The 22,855-nt window shown below is 44.1% G+C and overlaps 1 protein-coding gene across 2 annotated transcripts; it reads right to left on the bottom strand.

The window, feature by feature from the left end:
- Positions 1-2,313: 2,313 nt before the first annotated feature.
- POLR2D (RNA polymerase II subunit D) lies at positions 2,314-22,726 on the bottom strand. Of its 2 annotated transcripts, XM_014857591.3 has the most exons (4): positions 18,430-18,588; positions 12,909-13,089; positions 6,589-6,684; positions 3,511-5,018 (listed from the first exon to the last, which is right to left on the bottom strand). In XM_014857591.3, exons 1-4 carry the CDS (start codon positions 18,500-18,502, stop codon positions 4,940-4,942), a joined length of 429 nt encoding a protein of 142 aa, XP_014713077.1. In that variant the 5' UTR covers positions 18,503-18,588; the 3' UTR covers positions 3,511-4,939. The 2 variants fall into 2 exon arrangements, with proteins under 2 accessions (XP_044625167.2, XP_014713077.1); XM_044769232.2 differs by lacking the exon at positions 12,909-13,089 and having other exon boundaries at positions 2,314-5,018; positions 18,430-22,726.
- Between the last annotated feature and the right edge of the window lie 129 nt (positions 22,727-22,855).

Here is a 22,855-nt window from a genome sequence, read left to right as displayed (position 1 = left end):
ATTTAAAAGGACATCAGCCCAAGAATCCAGAAGTATCCTGACCCTGCCACATTTATTACAATTATAAAATATGAATATTGGAAGGCTTAAAAGCTGATACATGTCTGGCTTAGGTTTTTTAAATTCAACACAAAAGTTATCAGCCTACTGAAAAGGCAAGATTAATTAGAAAAGAGATTCTCACCAAAAGATGAGGTATTCATCTTTTTACTACTCCCAAATGTTTTCCTAAAACAGCTTTCATAATTTTGTTTAAAGGCATTAGTAGAGAAGAAGAATTTTATTTTTTCAGGAAGATTAGCCCTAACATCTGCCACCAACCCTCCTCTTTTTGCTGAGGAAGACTGGCCCGAAGCTAACATCCGTGCCCATCTTCCTCTATTTTATCCAGGACGCCTGGCACAGCATGGCTTGATGAGTGGTGAATAGGTCTGCACTTGGGATCCAAACCGGTGAACCCCGGGCTGCCGAAGCGGAACATGCACACTTAACTGCTGCACCACCAGGCCGGCCCCCAGAGGCAGATTTTTAAAAACTTGCATTACACAGAAAAATTGGACTCACTGATGTATACAAAGTGACATACATCTTTAGGTTTCAGAAACTTGTGGACCAGATTTTGATTAATGATGGTCTCCCATTATTACTGTTGCTCTTCTGAGCATTGTTAATCTTGCTGAAATCTTCGATTTCAATGGCCTGCAGGACATTTGTATTGTCCAATATAGTAGCCACTAGCTACTTGTGACTATTTAAACTTTTTTTTTTTGAGGGAGATTAACCCTGAGCTAACATCTGCTGCCAATCCTCTTCTTTTTGCTGAGGAAGACTGGCCCTGAGCTAACATCCGTGCCCATCTTCCTCTACTTTATATGTGGGACGCCTACCACAGCATAGCTTGCCAAGTGGTGCCATGTCCGCACCTGGGATCCAAACCTACAAATCCCAGGCTGCCAAAGCAGAACGTGCAAACTTAACTGCTGTGCCACTGGACCGGCCCCTCAAACTTTTTTTTTGAAGATTTTATTTTTTTCCTTTTTCTCCCCAAAGCCCCCCGGTACATAGTTGTATATTCTTAGTTGTGGGTCCTTCTAGTTGTGCCATGTGGGATTCCACCTCAGCATGGCTTGATGAGCAGTGCCATGTCCACGCCCAGGATTTGAACCAAGTGAAACTCTGGGCCACTGCAGCAGAGCACTGGAACTTAACCACTCAGCCACAGGGCCAGCCCCTATTTAAACTTAATTAAAATTTAATAAAATTTAAAATTCAGTTCCTCACTAGCCTCAAGTGCTCAATAGCTACATGTGGCTAGCAGCTACCACACTGGACAGTGCAGATATAAAACATTCCTATCTTGCAGAAAGTTCTGACGGACAGCTTTGCCTTGTCTTTCAGAACTCCCAGGTGTCTTCTGGGCTGTGTCTCCACCACCGTGACTCTATTTCAATGGAGCCCTCTCCTCCAATTTCATTCTTTCAGATACATTCTTGCTCTCCCTGCAGCTCCACACTGACTCTTCTGAAAATGGGGGCTGTGCATTTACTCAATAAACATTTACTAAAAAGTACTTACTCAGTGCCATGTGAAGGGAAATGAGGCACATATAACTCTAGTGTGACTGACTCCAGTTCTGGTGGCATACAGCAGACCTGCCTTCCCTCTGCTGTCACCCTTCACCCATTCTGCCTATTTAGTCCCAAACTGCCCTCTTGCTGGTGATGGAGGAAGAGATGAAGAGCCACATGTGGACACATCACTGATCAAATGCTACTTAAGGCCTGCAATCCTATCTGGGCCCATTTTTCACCTAGGGTTGCATACAGGTATTTTTGTCCAGTCAAGAGCTCCTCACGGCAACTGGAAGACAGTAACAACATATATTTCTTCAATATTTGTCACAAGTATCAGTTTAGAGCCTTAATGATAACTGCTTTTATATAATACTAAACTACACCAACACTGGGGCTGAGCGTTGGCCCAGAACTCTCCCTAGAGGAAACCAGAATATGAACTGAGTATTAAAGATCGGGAAATTCTTGTCGATGTTCCTAACTGAAATAGTTCTGCTTACAGACGAAAGGAAAAAAAGCATGCGTAAGCATTTCAGTGAAGTGTCATGCCATCTGCTTTCAAATGCTTCCTAGCAAAAATATAATACAGATAGAGCAAATATTAGAAACTTATGTTAAACGTAGGCAATGAACACGTAAGTGATCAAGGTACTGGTCTTTCAGCTTTTGTTATGTTTAAAATTTTTCATAAGTTGAAAAAATACGGCATTCCACTGGCATATCCTGCAGGCTTCAGTGGTTTCTAGTAGTTTGTTCCTTTTTACTGCAAAATAGTGCTCCACTTGTATGGGTATGTCACATTTTGTTTCGCCATTCACCAGTTGGTGGGCATTCCGATTGTTTCCAGTTTTTGGCTATTCTGAATAACGCTGCAAGGATTATTCACATACAAGTCTTTATGTAGGCTTCAATGGTTTCACAAATAAGCTTAAAACATTAACAATGTTTAACAAGAAGGGCTTGTGCACAGGCCTCATGCAGTAGTGCTATTTTTCAAGCCTCAAGTTTGATAAAATCAGAATGACCAGAACTTTCAGAAAAGGTCTTCCTGGCTAATTTAGTTTTCTGGTGATGTGAGGGTTTAACATGACATCTTTTTGTTTTGTTTCAATGTGTCCCTGAATTCTGCTTTTGCAAACGCAAGAGAGTGAGCCCAACAGTATCTCATAGATGATTAAAGACTCGGCAGGGTCTCCCACTGACTGAACAGTAAGCTGCTGTCCAGGACTGCAGAGAACAATTTCCAGCAGAATGTGTTGATCAGGCTCTGAATCTCTAACAGCATGAGGTTGCTTTCACAAGTAATTCCCTAATATGAGCAGTTTTTAAAAAAATCTGCTTCTAATCATCTCACTCCCATTCATTAGCGCCTACTTACGCCATGCGCTTTACAGACTTGAATACTGTCGGGCAGCGCACAGACTCCTGGCACACAGGTGGGCACAGCAGTGATAATGGTGGCGCTGCACTGCTCTCTCACCATAGGTCTGCCTCCCAGGCTTGTTCTTCCTTCCACTGCTTGGTGCCAACCTGCACCTGTAATTGCCCTTCTTAAAAAATAATCCTGCAGAGATCAGGAGTAAGTAGTTTGTTTTCACAGTCTGATACCAGTACCAGCTGATATGCTACCAAATTCTTGCACTAATTTCTATGAAGCAAGCTGACTTATCACCTATGTATACTTACTCATCTGAGATACTAACAGTAGCTACCATTCATTGGGGCATAATATATGTCAGACACCAGCAGGTTCTTTCTAGTAATTTTCTCTTTCAATCTTCTCAAAATATCTATGGGATGGATACTATTATTAGCCACATTTTAAAACTGAGAACACTGACGACTGTCAAAGAAGCGAAGTTGCCCAAGGATGCCAAGTTGTCAAGATTATTTCCTTCATATACTGATCAAAAATATTAGTGACCTAGAAACCATGTCATTTCAGATTTTCAGCATTTATAAAAAGAAGACTATTTTATTTTTGCTTTGGGCAGCAGCTGACATAAAACGATCTAGACTTGTAAAGCCAACTTTACTGTTTCCCCAACCTTTCCCTTGGATCATGAATTCTTTTGGAGCCAACAAGTGCTCCAAAGAAAACTCCCTAAATTGTTAAGAAACAGGCAGGTATCCCTTCAGAAAAATCAAGACTAGCATGTTTAGCTACTAAAGTGTTACCCCTAACTAGCCTCAGATCGCACAGCTTCACTGGAGCAGCTCTGGAAGGGGTGGGCTCCCTCCCTGCAAATCCCTCCCATCAGAGAACACCTGCAGCCCAGCACAAGCTAGAGGTTTGGACTGGAGGCCCACACGAGGAGACTCAAAGTCTTCAGACCTTCGCATCCGGCCTGTGAAGGAAAATTCTTAACTTAGGAGTAACATAGGAAGCGTTTTAGGACCACTTACTCCACATCTACATTCTCCAACAAAAAAAAAAGCCTGCAATAGTCTAAGAAAAAAGGCAAAGAACCCATCTACCTCAAGGCTATGGGCCCCGCAACCCTTAGCACAGTTATCGTCAGGTGAAATTGCTTCCCATGGTGAGCTTCTTCCCTGTCTCCTGGGTTAAGCACAACGATGCCAAGGCTCGCTCTCAGTCATTAACACTTAACACTATCACCCCTTCTTTAAGAATTTCAAACAACGATACAGGTCTGGTTTAATTCTTCCTTTTGCATTTAGGTAAGACTGTTGTTTCCCATACCAGTTTTACATGTTCTAGGTTTTTTGTCTTTTTTTTTTTGAGGAAGATCAGCCCTGAGCTAGCATCTGCTGCCAATCCTCTTTTTTTTTTTTGCTCAGGAAGACTGGCCCTGAGCTAACATCTGTGCTCATCTTCCTCTACTTTATATGTGGGACGCCTGCCACAGCATAGCTTGCCAAGCAGTGCCATGTCCACAAATGGGAACCGAACCGGCGAACCTCGGGCCAGCGAAGCAGAACGTGCACATTTAACTGCTGCGCCACTGGGCCAGCCCCTCTAGTATAGTTCTGAAAACCATAAACACATTGAAATTAAAACATAAAATGTTAGGAATCAAAAATAACACAGGGGCCAAAGACCATGGTATGAGGTAGTCCATAACGTAGTTTATATGCATATCACCCTGCCTCATCCTTCCCAGAGGCAGGCTCAGGAAGCCACAGGGAGCCACTGAAAGGCCTCTTCAAGATGACATGGCCATCACCGTCCAACTGTCAAGTTTGAAACAGCAACCTAAACCAAGACCAAGCTGGGCTGTTCTATCCAAAGGAAGCCCACGTGTCTTCTGCAACAGAATTTCTGTGCAGGTGAGCCCCAGCCCCAGGACAGTGGTGCTGTGCTGGGGAGGTGGCTCCCTGAGCAGGAGAGTGATGTCTGGAGATTAATATTGAAAGCTGCGCTTGGTCTGGATGTCATCAAGAATCTGCTGTAGCTCCTCATCTTCAAACCGCCCCTCGAGGCTGCAAGAAGAAAACCAAGAGAAGTGAGTGTCTTAGTGATAGACGATGTTCCCACGCTTCTTTAACGCATGCTCAGCTTTGAGCACCATGGGCCCACTTCTCCATTTACCCCCAAACACTGACACCTTTACATTTCAACCATATTTCTTTCCTGCCTTTCCTTTTAAAAACATTATGAAGTATTTCAAACATATAAAAGGTACAGAAAATAAGTAAACTTAACTCGATTTAGATTTCTTTACTAAATATAACAGGAACAAACTGATGGCTCTGTATGCGCTCCCATCCCAGTATCTGCCCCTCCTTCCCCAGAAGTAATCACTATCCTAAATTTGGTATTTATCATTCTTATACACATTTCTAGACTTACTATATGTACATGTAAATGCATCTATAAGCAATATGCAGCAGTTTCTAAACTTTATAAGAATTGGCATTACAGTGTATGTATCCTTCCGCAATTTTCTTGCTCAAACGTCATTGTGGCATTTGGAGGACATTATTCCGTGTTGTTCTAGTTCATTAATTATTTCACTGTTATATAATAAACACTGTTTGATCACACATGATTTAGTCATCTATTCTCTTGCTGACTGAGACTATTGTCAAGTTTCTGCTGTCACTAGCAACGCTGCAACTCCAAGGCACTAACACTGGAACGCGCATCTCCCTTTAACCCGCACAAGATGCTTTCAGGGCATGTACTCAGGAATCGATTCTGGGGTCACATGGTACAGTCATCTTTACTACACGTAGCTAAATTATTCTTCAAAGTGACTCTACTAACTTGCACTTTTTTTTTATTAAAGACTGGCACCTGAGCTAACAACTGTGGCCAATCTTTTTCCCCCCCTGCTTTTTCTCCTCAAATCCCCCCAGTACACAGTTGCACATTTTAGTTGTGTGCCCTTCTAGTGTGGCAATGTGGGACGCTGCCTCAGCGTGGCCCGACGAGCAGTGCCATGTCCGAACCCAGGATCTGAACCTGTGAAACCCCGGGCTGCCAAAGCAGAGCATGCGAACTTAACCACTCGGTCATGGGGCCGGCCCCCTAACTTGCACTCTCAGCATGAGTGTATAAGTTTCAGATGTTCTACATTTTTGCTAACAGATGGTATTTATAAGTCCATCATTCTCATACTCTTAAAAAAGGCACTCTCATTCAATGTTGGTGACATCTATCCAGATTTTAAATGCACACACCTTTTATTCATTTATTTAATTTCCTATTTAATTTTTTTTTGGTGAGGAAGCGTAGCCCTGAGCTAACATCTGTTGCCAATCTTCCTCTTTTTTTTCTGTCTCCCCAAGTCTCAGTACACAGCTGTTTATCTTAGTTGCAAGTCCTGCTAGTTCTTCTAGATGGGATGCTGCCACAGCATGGCTTGATGAGCAGTGTGTAGGTCCATGCCCAGGATCGGAACCAGCGAACTGTGGGCCACCGAAGCAGCATGTGCGAACTTCACCACTACACCACCAGGCCAGCCCCAGCGTGCACCTTTTAGACACAATAATTCTACTTGTAAGAATTTATACAATACACACAGAGCCTATCACAACTGGTACTAACCTTGGGATCAGAGCCTTGGACTCCTCAGCAGTCTCTGGACAAAGGTTGGCCAAACAGGCCAACTCAAACTTATGAAGCTTCTTCTGAAGCAACAAGCTGATCATAGCAAAGAAAATCAAAACAAACAAACATCAAATGATGAATAGGAAACAGAAGATCAAATGTAGCTAGCTTCAAGGAAGAGAAAAAGTACAGCACTTGCAACCTTTCCATTATGGTTAGGCTGGCTGCAAAACCGTACTTTCAAATCACTTCCTGTTCCTATTCCTGGAGAACAGGAAGTTACAACAAAATCAGGCAGAGACAATGCAAGTAAAGAGAGCACACCAGGGCAGAGAACCCTTGCTATGATAAGTTTTGGAAAATTACTACATACCTCAAGGACTATACAACCTTTCCCCTAGGAATTTATTTTGTTGCTCTCTGCTCTTCCTACCACTTTTTCTTGCTTCCTTTGATTATTAATTATATGTCAAACACATGATGTTATATGTTCTCAAGCTATTAGGTATTTTGACTTAAAGTGTGTAAACTGCATTTTATCTTAAATATACTTCTAGTTCAAACTGTATAAAAGAATATTGTCACTACAAATCATAACTTGGATTTTCACGCATCTACCTGTTAAAATAGAGCTCATCCACATTAAATTTGGTTTCAGAGAGGACCTTAATTATGCATTCAGAAACAAAACATTTACTGTGCTTATCAAACTCTATTATAAGCACATGAGTTATTGTACAAAATTTAGAAAAGACAGAAAGATAGAAAATAAAAGCTACCCATATAGCTACCTAAACAAAATCAACGTTACCATCCTAGTACACCACTCCAAACGTTTCTCTATGTTTTGGAATATAAACTCACACATTCTGTTTTGTAACTTTTTGTCACTTAATAAAGCTATTTTCATTTGGTAAAGAAAATACTGTAAACTTAGATAGGAAGAGGTTCAATAATATAGCATACATATGTGTGTGGAGGGATTTGTTGTAAAATGAACACATGCTCTTTTACAAACAATACAAAAGAAAATGCCAAAATGGTGAAAACAACCTGAAGTTCTACCCAGAAATAATCAGTGTTAACATTTGCTTGGAGATCCCTTTCTCTTCCTCTCTTTATAGAATATTTCAAAACAAAAGGAATCATAAAAAATGTCATTCTGTAACTGGCCTTTTTCATTCAACAGCAGCTGTTTTCCATGTTAGTACACATATAACTCTACCTTAGACACAGCATTCCACTGAAAAATGCCACAATTTATATATCAAATTTTCTGCTGTTGAATATCTCAGTTGTTTCCATCATTTTAAATGCTTTTTTTTTTTTTTCTTTTCTTTGCTGAGGAAGATTCGCCCTGACCTAACATCCATACCAACCTGCTGCAGGAGATCATAGCAGCATTCTTGCTAGGCTGTAAGACTAGGCTGATACCAGATTGCTTGTGCCTTGGAATCAAAGGCTGGAAGGAAATATCTTATCGAGCATGAAGCCAAGGGGCTTAGGAACACCAGGCCATTGCAAGAACGGAATGCCATCTGCCTACCTTGCTGACTGTTCTTAAGATACTCCCCAAGTGAATGACCCGGGATGGGCTGGTGTGCTTTGGGGGGATGAAGAATAGAACCTTTGGACTTTGGCTTGCGTGTCCCTACAGGCATGAGTTCCTGCTATTGTACATGCTTGAGATTCTTTACCCTCAAATAAATACGTGGTGATCCAAGGGACCTCACCTCAGTCCTTGAGGCTGATGGTCCCATCCCACTGAATAATATAGATTGTGTTCTGTGTATTAATTCCATCTGCCCCTTCGGCTGGCTGCCTAGCTGGTCTCAGCAGCACCAACCTTCCTCTATTTTTTAGTATGTGAGCCACCACCACAGCACAGCCACTAACAGAGCAGTGTAGGTCCACACCTGGGAACTGAACCTGGGCCACTGAATTTAACCACTAGGCAACCGGGGCTGGCCTTTTAAATGGTTTTTGAAGATCACTGTAAATGCATACTACTTTGTGCACTTGATTAAAAAAGAAAAACCAAAAAACAGTAATCAAAGATTGGCACCTGAGCTAACATCTGTTGCCAATCTTTTTTTTTTCTCTTCTTTTCCCCCAAAGCCCCCCAGTACATAGTTGTATATTCTAGTTGTAGGTCCTTCTGGTTGTGCTATGTGGGACGCTGCCTCAGCATGGCCTGACGAGTGGTGCCATGTCCACCTACATCCACGATCTGAACCAGGGAAACCCCGGGTCACCTAAGCGGAGCACACAAACTTAACCACTCAGTTACGGAGCCGGTCCTATCACCGTGTCTTAAAGATAAATTTTTCGGACAATTCTTTTTTTTCAAGGAAGATCAGCCCTGAGCTAACTGCTGCCAATATTCCTCTTTTTGCTGAGGAAGACTGGCCCTGAGCTAACACCCATGCCCATCTTCCTCTACTTTATATGTGGGACGCCTACCACAGCATGACTTTTGCCAAGCAGTGCCATGTCTGTACCCAGGATCAGAACTGGTGAACCCCAGGCTGCTGAGAAGTGGAACATGCGCACTTAACTGCTGTGCCACCAGGCCAGCCCTCTGACAATTCTTAAAATCTAAGATCATTTTATTAAGCCCCCTCACACCAATTTCCTTGAGGATTTAGAATTTAGAATGGCACCAACTGTATACATTAATTTGGGAAGAACTGACATTTTTTCAACGTTAAGACCTTTTATTCATGAGTGTGTAATCTCACCTTCATTTACTCCGGTCAACTTTTAGGCCCAAGTGTTTCTAGTTTCACGTGGAAGCTCTGCACATTTCCTTCCAATCTTTTCTCCATGCACACACTCTCACTTTTAGAACAGATTATATACTTCATATAGTTTTATCACCTTCATTTTCTATACACTTACCATATGTGAACATCTTTCATTTTCTGTTACAATTTTTTTTTAATGCTCTTTTGTTTATTCCATGAAGATGAGGCATGAGCAAGACACGGTGTAATCCTTGAGATGCTTACACCTCAGTGAAAAAGACATACATACAACTGGGGGTATGTTCTAGAATAGAACCATGAAACAATGCTGTGGGATCCCTGAAGAGGGAGGGAGATGGTCCAGCCAGAAGGACTTGGGACAGATTCCGGGGCAGGAGTATTCTGAGCAAGGGTTGGTTTGAAGGATGCGTAGGGACTGGCCAAGTAGTGGGAAGGGAAAGGAAGTTTTCCAGACACTTTTCAGATTTGTAGAGTGGAGATCATAATTAGAAGCCTCAGAAAGTTGTTTGAGAACAAATGAGATAGTATGTGTGAAAAAACAAACTTGGCAAACCATCAAATCCAAGAACATGAAGCTATCTATCAGCATAGGCAGGCTCAGAACTGTGCTGCAGAAACACACCGGCTGAGTGTAGAGAATGGCAAGGGGGTGGGGGAGACAGAGAGTTGAGAGTCTCTATCAGATGCCACTGGTCCTACCTGGGGAGGGACTAAGCAAGGGGGAGGAGGAGCAGAGAGGAATGCTCAGGATGCTGGGAGAAGAGAGTGTGCCTCCACATCGCCAGGCCCCCGAACGTGCTTGGCGCAGTGCTTCTTGCCTAGCAGGCTCGAGCGATGCTAAGTAGATGAATGACAGGAGCAGCCCCTGTTGCCTGATCAATACATACATACAGTCTCCCACTGTGTGATCCAAGTGGGAAGAGGACAGCATCAGTATGACACAGTGCTTCACTACCTTGGAATTGGAAGACTCGTTGTATTGGTGGCATTCCATGTCACCCCACGTGGAATTAGGCATTTTGCTTTCCTGGGAGACTCCAGGGCAGTAACACTGGGGGGAACATCATCCATACTCCTCTGCTGAGAGCTGGCAGAGCAGAGGTGTCAGACAGGGATGAGGGTGCAGAGGTGGGCACACCCTTCTCCAGGGGTCTCCTCTGACCTGCTGCAGCTGGTGTGCCCTCCTCCCTGATTTGGACACGGTACCATGTTCATCCCAAATGACATAAATTGATGGATTTCAAATCCATTTGGGTAGCAAAGCACCTGGAAGTCATGGTGCTTTGTGTGGAATGCCTTGAAATACTGATAAATTTAATTCCATTGTGTGAAACAGGAACACTTTTGTTAGCAGGAAAGCCAACTACATTATATGTGCATTATGTTTCAGTCACAAACAGAACACAGGCTGTCAAGTTCATCAATGCCCAATGCCTCAGAGGCCCTCTGCTTTCTTTTCTCAGTGAGCGGCACCACTGGCCTCCCAGAAACTAAGGTACAAATCCAGAGATATCCTTGACTACTTCTCCTTCTGCCTGCCCACATCCCCACTCCCAATCCACATCTATCCAATGACCAAGCTCCATGAAATTGTCTCCAAAGTTAGCTCCTGATTCTGAACGCTTTTCTCTGTCCTCACTCCCGCTAGTTTCTTTCAGACAACCACCATCTCTCACCTGAATTACAGCATCAACCTCACCCGCCTCCAAGTCACAGCAGCCAGTGACTTTTCTAAAACACCAATCCAATGGAGTCATTCCACTGCACCCAACTTTCAGGGGCTCCCAAGCAGTTTACAAGACCCGATCTGACCCATGAATGGCCCTGCAGTCTAATTTTCCCCAGCTTCACTGCCATATTCTACATTTTTAGCCAAACAGAATTATTTGCTCTTTGGGACTGTGTTGTGTTCTCTCTGGCTGGAACATCTCCCTTCTGTACCACAATTTTTTCTTTTTCCTTTTTTTTTGAGGAAGATTAGCCCTGAGTTAACTACTGCCAATCCTCCTCTTTTGGCTGAGGAAGACTAGCCCTGAGCTAACATCCGTGCCCATCTTCCTCTACTTTATACATGGGATGCCTACCACAGCATGGCTTTTTGCCAAGTGATGCCATGTCCGCACCTGGGATCCGAACCGGCGAAACCCAGGCCACCGAGAAGCAGAACGTGAGAACTTAACCGCTGCGCCACAGGGATGGCCCCATACCACAATTTTTAATGATAATATAGGAGCCCATCGAATGAATTTTCCACAGTTTATTTAATTACTGTAGAATGTTTAGGTTGTGTTTTTGACTTTTGGCTATTATAAATAGCTCTCTAAAGAGTATCTGTGTATATACATCTTTTTTTTCCACCTGCTCTTCCTAAGGACAGCACATCTCAAACATGTTCATCAGAGTAGAACAAACAAGTGTTCTCAGGTGACCTGGGGACATAGGCTCAAATGACTCTGCAACCGCAAAGTTGTCAGTCTCATGATTTAATGCAATAATTCATATACATTTTTTGTTTTACTCCACAATATGCTGGCATCTGTTTGCTTCAATGCAGAAATGTTTTAAATCACTCATCAAGTGAAACTGATACTTTAGCAAGACAGGATGTTGTTCCTGGGTCTCATATATGCCGTAGCACATCACAGTTTCCCATGGTACACCCAACCCCTGTGAGAAACAATGCCCTAGGAAAAGATGCCAAAAGTCGGTCATGTTTTGAAAGATAAAGCAAGGATCCAGAAAGAACACTTCTGCTTTATATTTACTAACATATAAAGATCTCTAAGACATTTCAGGTGACTAATAAATAGGGCCTGGCCTGGTGGCGTAGTAGTTAAGTGTGCACGCTTCGCTTCAGCAGCCCAGGGTTCGCAGGTTCAGATCCTGGGCACAGACCTACACACCACTCATCAAGCCATGCTGTGGCGGCATCCCACATTAAAAAAATAGAAGAAGACTGGCAATGGATGTTAGCTCAGGGCCAATCTTCCTCACCAATAAATAAATAAACAAACCTGTGGAAAAAACCAAAAGAAAATAGGGGCCAGCCCTGTGATGTAGTGGTTAAGTTTGGCATGCTATGCTTCGGTGTCCCAGGTTTGCAGGTTTGGATCCTGGGCATGACCTACACCACTCATCAGTCATGCTGTGGTGGAGACTCACATATAAAGTGGGAGAAGACTGGCAAGGATGTTAGCTCAGGGCTAATCTTCCTCAGCAAAAAGCCCAAAACTCCACAGAACAATGTCATGTGTTTTTTATAGCTGTATATACATATGTGAATGCAGGGGGAAAGATCTAGAGGGCTAACAACAAACTGCTAACAGTAGTTACTTTGTGAGGAGACAACTGGGATGTGGGGTATAAGACAAGGTGGCCAAAGAGGATTTAGGCCTTAGAAGCAATTTTTAAATTTTTGACAAAAACATTATTTTATTTACATTAAACCTACAGACGACAGCCATGGAGGTGGGGCAGGGGGAGGAAGCAGCATTCCACCTGCAGATGTCCAACACTCTGGATTGACAAAAACTTTCTTTTAGCACTCACCTACGGACACTGGCAATGGTCTCTCTGTTTTTGAAACGACTGAATCGGGCAGTGTAGTTTAAAGTTTTCATGAAGACCTCAGAAAGTTCCTGTTCATCCTCTGCACTCTCATTCTGTTGCTTTCGATGCTCCAGAAGCATATGAACTTCTGAATTTAGAAGCGTCTCAGCTGTTTCAAACTCTATTTGTGAGAAGCATAAATGTCAGCTGAAAATATTCCTTCAAAAGTCAGCTTCCAAATGTTCATTTTACCTCTGAGACTAACAGCAGGTCTCTGTGCCTGCAGGAACCCAGAGGCTTCATATCCCACAACTCTACCTTCATCCAGACTTGGGCGCCACCAGCCACAGTGGAGGCCATGAGATACTAAAATTTAGCTCATGTGGGCTAGACAGTTTCTAACGTTAAAGAACCTGATCTCAACATGTTAATAAATAACGACACATCATTATCCTAATTAGGCCAGTTATTGATTTCAAAATAGAGCATAACCAACAATTATTTCCCTTTAGCTTGCATGAGCTGATAAGGTTTATATTTCCATAATGTTAATATACTCTGAATTTTAAGAATTATTACATGTTACAGAGGGCCAGTGTTTGGAAACGCAGATTAATAATATAGCCCAAATTCTATTTTTATACTTGTACAAATCTATAATTTGCCCCTTCACTCAGTTCACTGCCTATTATGTACTACCGGGCATTGGGCTTGGCGCTAGAAGTCCCTACTCTCTGGATTTCATAGTCTAACACAGTCTATCAACTGAACCTAATTCAACTATTCACCATGGCACAGATCTCTTGCCCTTGATACTCATTTAAAACAATCCTCTTGACGAGTAAGAATACCTACAAGCAATCTTTAAAAAACTAGGTTTGAAGGAGAAAAAGATACTCATGGCTCCTTAACGTAATAAATGGTAACCTTTTCCTCTATTTTCAGAATAACAGTTAAAAATGGTATCCTGGGGCCAGCCCTGTGGCCAAGTGTTTAAGTTCATGCACTCTGCTTCAGCGGCCCAGGGTTCGCTGATTCAGATCCTGGGTGCGGACCTAGCACTGCTCGTCAAGCCATGCTGTGCAGCGCCCCACATAGAACTAGAAGGACTTACAACTAGGATATGCAACTATGTGCTGGGGCTTCAGGGAGAAAAGAAAAGGGGAAGATTGGCAACAGATGTTAGCTCAGGGCCAATCTTCCTCACCAAAAAGAGAAAAACAAATGGTATTATCTCCTTGGGAAGATGATCATCTCCCTTACATTCTCATAGGACTATACCTCCTTAATACTTACTACAAGGTATTAGAGATGGTTTTTATCTGCCTTTCCCTTATCAGCGAGCTCTCCCAGAGCAGGAACCATCCACAAACACGAATTCATGTTTATAATCCCACAGCGATGAAGAGGAAGCAACAGTGAGAAGAATCCAAAATCACTTGCGATTTGGCATTTGCCTGTGGTGTACGTTTACTATCGGGGAGCTCACCAACACCTCTCTCAGAATAACGCCTTCCCATTTCTTGGGCCAGGCGACAAGAGCTTCTCTCTCCTTTCACAACAGCCTACGTGGGAAGCTGGCGAAAGGCAGGCTGGGTCAGGAGGAAACTGCTTTTACCTGAAAACATTTTCATTGCTACTGAATATAATCAGCACACAAAAGGTATTTTCCACCTGAGGGCAGCAGTGTGAACAAGAGGAAGCTCCGAGCTAATTCCAGTCCAAGGGGCCAAGCTGGTGAGGACAGATGAAGGAACCACTGCCCCACAGCAATGAGTGGACAAGGCATTCAACATCAGGACCGTATGACTCCAAATCTCTGATGCGGGAGTAACAAGTGACATAAGAAAAAAAAAGCAGCAGCAGCTAACTAGCAGGTGAGTCTCAGCTTCTGAAGCTGCAGCACTAATATAACCTTAGAAAATGGAAATTAAGAGGCTAAATAAGACTTACTAATAAGAATTTAAGGCTCCTGAAAAATCAGCCAAACTTAGAGATGCCTCCCTTTCTACACTAAACCAAAGTTATCTTTTTTTTTTTTTTAAAGATTTTATTTTTCCTTTTTCCTCCCCAAAGCCCCATGGTACACAGTCGTGTATGTTTAGTTGTGGGTCCTTCTAGTTGTGGCATGTGGGACGCCGCCTCAGCATGGCTTGAGGAGCAGTGCCATGTCCGTGCCCAGGATTCGAACCGGTGGAACCCTGGGCTGCCGAAGCGGAGCTCGCGAACTTAACCACTCGGCCACGGGGCTGACTCCCAAAGTTACCTTTTAAATGTAGTAGGATGGAACTTTCAGGACACCAGGAGACTAGTCACCATCCCTATTCCTCACTGAGAGCAATGCCCAAGTACTATGGATACATCACCCTCACTCCTTTCAACCAAGGAAAGGTCAAGGCAGCCAAGCCCTGCCTTTGAGGACAGAGGAGAGGGGTGCCTGAGACCCACCGTGGAGCCTTGGGGGAAGCATTCCCAGGATCTGGCATCAATCAACGTGGAGAGAAGGAGTGGTTCAGGCACTTTTTTGTAACTACAGAGAAGCAACCCAAGACCTCTCCCCATGGCTAATCCCAACAAACCTTTTTTAGGTGACCATAGACACACACACACTCACATATACAGACACACACACACAGACATATTATACATCATTTATTTGGGAAACAAAAGGAAATAGATCAGGGATTATGCATGTTATTCTCCCTCTGTGCAGATATTTTAAGAACAATAGCCACGATTTATTAATCTCTGTTCCTGTAAGAAGGAAAACAATTCCTTGGTCAGTGCCTCATCTGGGAATTTTCTTGAGGATTCTTTATTACAATCATTAATAAATGTTTTATGACAAGGGTGGTGATTTCAGATGGTCTTCTTATACATTTTTCTCTCTAGAATAAAATGGTTTAGGGGATTTCTTTAGTTGTGGGAGGGAGTGACTGGGATTGAATCACCTTTTTTGGAAAAAGTGGCTTACTTCCTAATTATATACAGCTGCTGTTAATTACATCGCACTGATGCAGGACAAATGTTAACTGTGGGCAAACATGCTTGTGAAAACTACCACTACAAATACCCAGAAGAGGGGCCGGCCCAGTGACACAGCGGTTAAGTTCGCACGTTCCGATTCGGTGGCCTGGGGTTCGCCAGTTCGGATGCGGGTGTGGACGTGGCACTGCTCAGCAAGCCATGCTGTGGTAGGCGTCCCACACATAAAGTGGAGGAAGATGGGCACGGATGTGACCTCAGGGCCAGCCTTCCTCAGCAAAAAGAGGAGGATTGGCAGCAGATGTTAGCTCAGGGCTAATCTTCCTCAAAACAAAACAAAACAAAACACAAATTCCCAGAAGCTTGCAATCATCTCATCCATTCTTTCAGTCCTACAATGAAATATCACACATTTGTTTACTTTCCATCCTATAGCAAAGACTTTCCTTATCTTTTAAGTACTTACTGTTAAGTACAATATATCTACATACATTCTGAAATACTTAATAAACATTTTATATGCCTATATCAGCTGAGAAGTTAAAGATAGATATTTAGAACTGATACACTGTTAATTGATAAGATCTAAAATCTAATTATACACAATTCAATAAAATGTTCATGTGTACCAGCTGCTACCTGGTTTTATTAAAACAAACATTTTCAGTGTTAAAAAAAACACTAAATAAAAAGCACGTAGATAAAACTCAACTACAAAAAAACTGGCTTAATTTATCATGAAATTAAGAAAACTAGTTCCCTCCTAGTTATTACACCTTAAAAAAGAAACAAACAGGGGCTGGCCCAGTGGCCAAGTGGTTAACTTCATGGGATCCGCTTTGGCAGGTGGCCCAGGGTTTCGCCAGTTCAGATCCTGGGCGCAGACATGGCACTGCTCATCAAGCCACGCTGAGGCGGCCTCCCACACAGCAGAGCCAGAAGGACCTACAACTATGTACTGGGGGGCTTTAGGGAGAAAGAAGAGGGGAAAAAAAAGAAGATTGGCAACAGATGCCAATCTCTAAAACAAAAAGAAACATATTTCCATTATGCCAAAAACTTCTATGAAGCTATTCTTCGAAAACATTTGACCTCGAGTCTACGAAATAAAAAACCGGAAGCAAGCTATATGTCTATTAATAGATAAATAGCATTATGGTACAATCATTAAGTACTATCTAGCCCCTTTAAAAAAATAAGACAGTTCTCTACAATATATTGTCAAATTTTTTAAAAGCTATAGGATTTCTATAGCATAATTCCATTTTTGCAAAGAAAAAAGTGTACACGTATATATTATCGATGAATAAGCATAAAATGAGTCTGGAAGGATAAGCACTAAAATGTTTACAGTGCTTCCCTCTGGGTGAAGAGGGTGTGGAGTTTCACTTGTTGCTGTGGATACAATTTCTAAAACAGGAGGGTATTGTTAAGGTTTCCCCCACTTACTTCATGTTCTTCGGTATCTGTAAGATATGGTAGTTTAAAATCTGAAGCTTCCTGCTTATCGTGGGTTTCTAAACTACAAGGACAGTACATCCCACCGTGCCGAGGAAGTTCCCCGACATCGAAATGCGCTCTCCTCCTCGCCGTCTGCCAGCCTACATCTACCAGATACAACTAACAGTGTATCAGTTCTAAATATGTTGTCTTTAACTTCTCAGCTGATATAGGCATTATCAAACGTTTATTAAATACTTCAGAATGTATGTAGATACACTGTACTTAACAGTAAGTACTTAAAAGATAAGGAAAGTCTTGGCTGTAGGATGGAAACCAAACACTACCCAGGCTCCTCTGAGCCCTCTTCTCGACTAGGCCTCAACTTCGGCCCATAAAGACTTGAACAAAACACTCTCCTGATTTCTAACCGCTCACGGCCGCATCCCTAGGATGGCCCAAGCCCCTTTAAAGCGCCTGCCCGTGAAAACGCAAGGCCGCTAAAATAACTCACTGTTGGCTCCAGCCAACACCTGCAGAGAGGGTCCCTGTCTCCCAGCCCAGGGGCAGGGCAGGGGCCTAACTTCCATAGGCGCCAGTGAACAAACACAAACGGGTTTTAAGTGGACCAACGCCCCCCTCCCCGCTGCCTGTAGTTTTTCACTTCCCTGACTCTACCGAACCCCACTATTCCCTCATGCTCCCTTTAAAACGCCAGATCGGTCCACGCTGGACTCCTTCCCCGCCGCACCAGAGCGTTAGTGACTTCCACCTGCCCTGCCCACTTGGCGGGAGCCGGCTTTGCGCTGACACATCCCGCCAGCACCCTCCGGCTATCAGGTAAGACAAGCGACTTAAACAGGCACAGGAGGCCGCCAGGGGGCAGCGCGGGCCGGGTGCCGAACCGCGCCGGCCGTCTCTCGAGGCCACGCGTCGGGGCGGCCGGGCCTCCCGGGCCCGCATCCCCTCCTCCGGCCCTCGCCGCCCGGGGACGGCCGGCTGCCTGCCGTAGCCAGATCTTGGTCGGGCGCGGGCGACGCCAGGCCCGCAGCGACTAGGTAGCACGGCGGGGGCCGCCGGGCAGCCCCAGCCCCACCTTTGGGAAAGATGAGCTGTGAGGCATCCTCCTCCACGTCGCCAGACCGCGGGTCGCTGCCACCAGCCGCCATCGCCCCACCGCGCGCCGCCACCCACGCCGCCGGAAGCGGAAGCGCCCAGCCGCCCGCCGCGCTGCGGAAGGGGCGTGACTGGGGGCGGGGCCAGGGGCGGGGGGACGGGAAGGCGGCCGAGAAAGACAGATCGGCCTTTGGCGGTCCGCGAGCAAGGGGAGGCCTGGCCGAGGCAGGGCGGGCGCCGCCAGTGCTCCTCCTGTTGCCCGGTGCACCCTGTGCCGATCGTCCTGAGACCAGGCGCTGGGCCTTTCCAAGCCCCAGCTTCCTCGCTGTGGAGAAGAGTGGATGAGGAACCTGCTCTCCGGGTGCGGGAAAGGACTGGCGGAAATGCAGGAACGCGCCAAGTGGCTGACCCGAGGAACTCCCGGTGATGGAAAGCTGGGTAGGTGACTACGAAAACATACGGGGGAATTTCTTTCAGTGCCTTAAGCATTTAAAAGTTTTGATTGATTTTTAGTGGATTGTTGTGATACTTCTGAGCTCGTGGACAGTGATACTGAGAGGCCTTTAACACATCTCTTGGAGCATTTGGATGATACATAGAAAAGTAAGCAAATGAAAAATAATGCTGTTTTCAACGCCAAAGAAAACAGAAGGTTGTACCATAAAGGAAATAATCATAGTGCACTACTTGGCTCAGTAGTGAACAATGTTTAGGTATCGTGTAAACTCTGTTAACAAAAAATGAGTTAAGGTATTACTGGATAAGAATATGCGTCTGTATTCCTTTGACTTGTAAATATAATTTTTACAAAATTAGTTTGCTCTGTATCTTTATTTCCAGAAGGACTGTATTGGGTAAAAGAAAAGTTGATTACATAGTATTGGCAGAACTCATTAGTATTTCAAAGTGCTTTCCTAGACAGGTCATTAGAGCTGCCGACAGATGTCCTGATGGAGAGTCCCAGGACGTGCAGCCGCTGGGTATGGAAGTGGACCTGGAACTCAGTGCAGGCCTCTTTCTTCCATCTGTCCATCTAGCAGGCCTTTACAGAACACCTACTGCTCACTGGACCTTACCATGTGCTGGCCCAAAGCTAGGTGGATACCCAACACTTGGTATCCTCTGCACACATACAGCAGGAGAGAAGTCAGCAGGTGAGGAGACTTTCAAGAAAGGAGAATAACAAATAAGACATACGGTGACGTTTCACAGGTTGGTTTGTCTACAACATTTCCATTCGGGAAACCATTATAAACACTGACGTATAAGGCCCTGGGGTTAAACAGATGAATCAGTCACCACAAGGAGCTCGCCAACAGTAGTTGATGCAAGATCTGGACTTATTTTCCATAATAAAAGACAGAAAGTTGCAAGTAGGATGAGAGAAAGTCAAAAAAAGTGCTGTGGAAGGATGCAGAGGGAAAGAGGTCACTTCTGATTGGGGGTAGGTGAGTTAAGACGATCTGGGGAGCTGGCACTGGAACCGCTCAACATGTAGTCAGTGATGGCGGAGGAGTCATATGAACAAAGTTGTCAGGTACTTAAGAGAAATATTCGCTCTTTAGGGTAAATTCATATTTCAACTTCCTTAAATGTCATTTTCATTATATCATTCTTGTGAAATGAAAGAAAACACAGTAATTATGCAGCCCTCATACTCATTTGCTACATTTTTCATTAATGGTGCTCTATCATTTTTTTCAGTCAAAAGAATAATTTCCCCCTTTTATAACCTTTCAGAGTGCTTCTCAAAGAATCCCTTGTGGACTGAATCACTCATTTTTTTTCCTGGACCCAGGTGTCCTGCCCCTAATGTGGAATGATGACATGTTTCCCAGTTCTCTATATGCTCAAAGTTAATGTACAGGATCTCCCAATTTAAGCTATTCTCTCATAAGTTAAAAAAAACTTTGGCACCAGCTGCTGAAGCCTGCTGGTAAGTGCTACAAAGGAAGCCAAAGGCATCTACATGAAATCCTCTCCCTCTTGCTGTTAATACAGTCTCTAGAGATACAGAGGAATGGGGTATATATGGTGGGGGTAGGGGGGTGTGATTCTGCAAATAGCCCTGACTTCCAAGCACAAAAACCTCCAGGGGGCTGTCCTGGGAGTACCGGACTTAGATTCTAAAGCCTCTCTGTCCCGTGGCAATGTGGCAGGGCAGTGAGCCCTGAGAGGGCTCGTCCACCCCATCTTGCTGTGCTGGCACTGTTGTTTGACTCTACCTGAGAAGCTCTCTCTTGTTGAGGTCAAGCTGGGCTGACTTCAGCACCCTTGTCTTTCAGGAAGCCTGTCTGACTTGAAGGGCTGAGCACACCAATAATGCCACCTCTTTTCACGTGCCCAGAGTTGCTTGGGGTTTGGAGGGCTTGACACTTGCCCACCTGTTCCCATCCACACTTAGCACTGGATGACGGTCTGTATAGTCATAGTCATTCAGCCAGTGCACCATGTGCTGGGGCCTGGCAAAGCATTTCCAACAGGCTATCTTGGAGATTCACAGGCCTGTCACAAAGTAGAAAATTCGACTCAGAACTAGTTGTCTGGCTTGTAAATGGTGGGACCAAGATTTGAGCTCGGGGCCGGCCCCGTGGCCAAGTGGTTAAGTTCGCACGCTCCGCTGCAGCGGTCCGGGGTTTCGCCGGTTCGGATCCTGGTCGCGGACATGGTACCGCTCGTCAGGCCACGTTGAGGCGGCATCCCACATGCCACAACTAGAAGGACTTGCAACTAAGATATATAACTATGTACCAGGGGCATTTGGGGAGATAAAGCAGAAAGAAAAAAAAAACAGATTTGATCTCAAGCCTATCAGACTGCCAGCCTGTGAAGATTCCAGGGTCAGCCCTCTGGGTTACTTCTTTGGTTGGGAACCAAGGTGGGATCAAAAAATGAATGGCCATATGGGCTTGGGGGGGTCTGACTGGACTCAGAACTTGAGAGACTGACAGTGTGAACTTGAGACCTGTCTCCTGTTTGGTTCCCCCCATCAGTAGTTGGTTTTGAAATTGGAGGGGTCACCTGTTTTTCAGTTTGCTGTAGCATACCAAACCTCATAGGAACAGATTGAGTCAGCCACAGGAAGAGACCCCAGAGTCCTTGTCAGAGCTTCATTTTAGAATGAGGGAAACAGACCCAGGAGGGACAGGACTAGCATTACATTCCTCAGGACGCTACATGGTTCTTTGTACACTATCGGTTCAGAGTCAAATCCTTCAACCAGCCCACTGTCGTATTTGAAAGCCAGGTATTCAAGCCAAGGTCACAGACCCTAGACTGATCTGGAAGCAGCTATAGATCAAACTACCGCCACTCCCACAAGAATTAGCACCACTAATCTCTGACCAGATGGTTTAGTTTACATTTCAAAGGACAATAGGGATGGTTAAAATGGCGTTTTATGGTTTTACCTCCACCAAAAAAGAAATGATATGGAATTACATGCTGTTTAACTACAGGTGATATTACAGATAATATGCAATAGTAATCTCTAGAACCATAATTTCTCTTGAAGAAAGAGAATTCTGGGGAGAATTCTGGGGCCGGCCCCGTGGTGTAGTGGTTAAGTTCATGCACTCCACTTTGGCGGCCTGGGGTTTGCCCGTTCAGATGCTGGGCACAGACCTACACACCACTCATCAGGCCATGCTGTGGCGGCATCCCACAGAGAACTAGAAGGACTTGCAACTGGGATGTACAACTATGCACTGGGGCTTTGGGGAGAAAAAAAGAGAATTCCTCTCATACACCCCAGGGTTATTACCAAATCTTTAACTGTTTAACCAGTTACTTGTAGTCCATTTGCAAAATTATTGCCTAATCCTGACAGCACTCATACCTGTGGCTTATGAGTTCTGCCAAGTGTAAGGCCCTCAGAACTGTGAATCTTAAAAAATTTACTTTCTTGCAGACAAAAATCTAAACTGAAGGTTGACAATCCCAGCATACGAACGTTTGTACATTTGAAAAATTACTCATTGCCATTATCTTCAAAGACATTTCATCCTTTCTGGCCCATCCAAAAGCAATAAACGTTTTGCTTTTGGCCAGACCATCAATGTGTCCTAGGGTCTTTGTGTGGATTAACGTCACCAGATGATATCTTAAATTTGAGCATTTTTTCCCCTCTTCAGTTTTTAGCTTTTTGGGCAAGGTCAGTTTCATTGGAAAATCTAATGAAAACTATGAGCTTTCTTTCTAGAAAAATCCAGACTTCAAAGGATTCATGACCCCTAGTTCAGGAAACTTGGCTCTAAAAAAACAGTGGCATTGCTACTAACCACAAAAAAATAAACATGTTCAAGGTTATTGGGGGTGATGAACGCCACATAAAATAGTCAGGCTGACTGCACACTGTCTGGTTGGCTGTCTTCAAAAATAAGATGACTGTTACCACTATTCTAAGA

Source organism: Equus asinus, chromosome 4 (genome assembly GCF_041296235.1).
Source record: "Equus asinus isolate D_3611 breed Donkey chromosome 4, EquAss-T2T_v2, whole genome shotgun sequence".
Classification (NCBI taxonomy): Eukaryota; Metazoa; Chordata; class Mammalia; order Perissodactyla; family Equidae; genus Equus; species Equus asinus.
The sequence above is the reverse complement of the archived record's forward strand: the minus strand, read 5'-3'. Positions and strand labels throughout refer to the sequence as shown.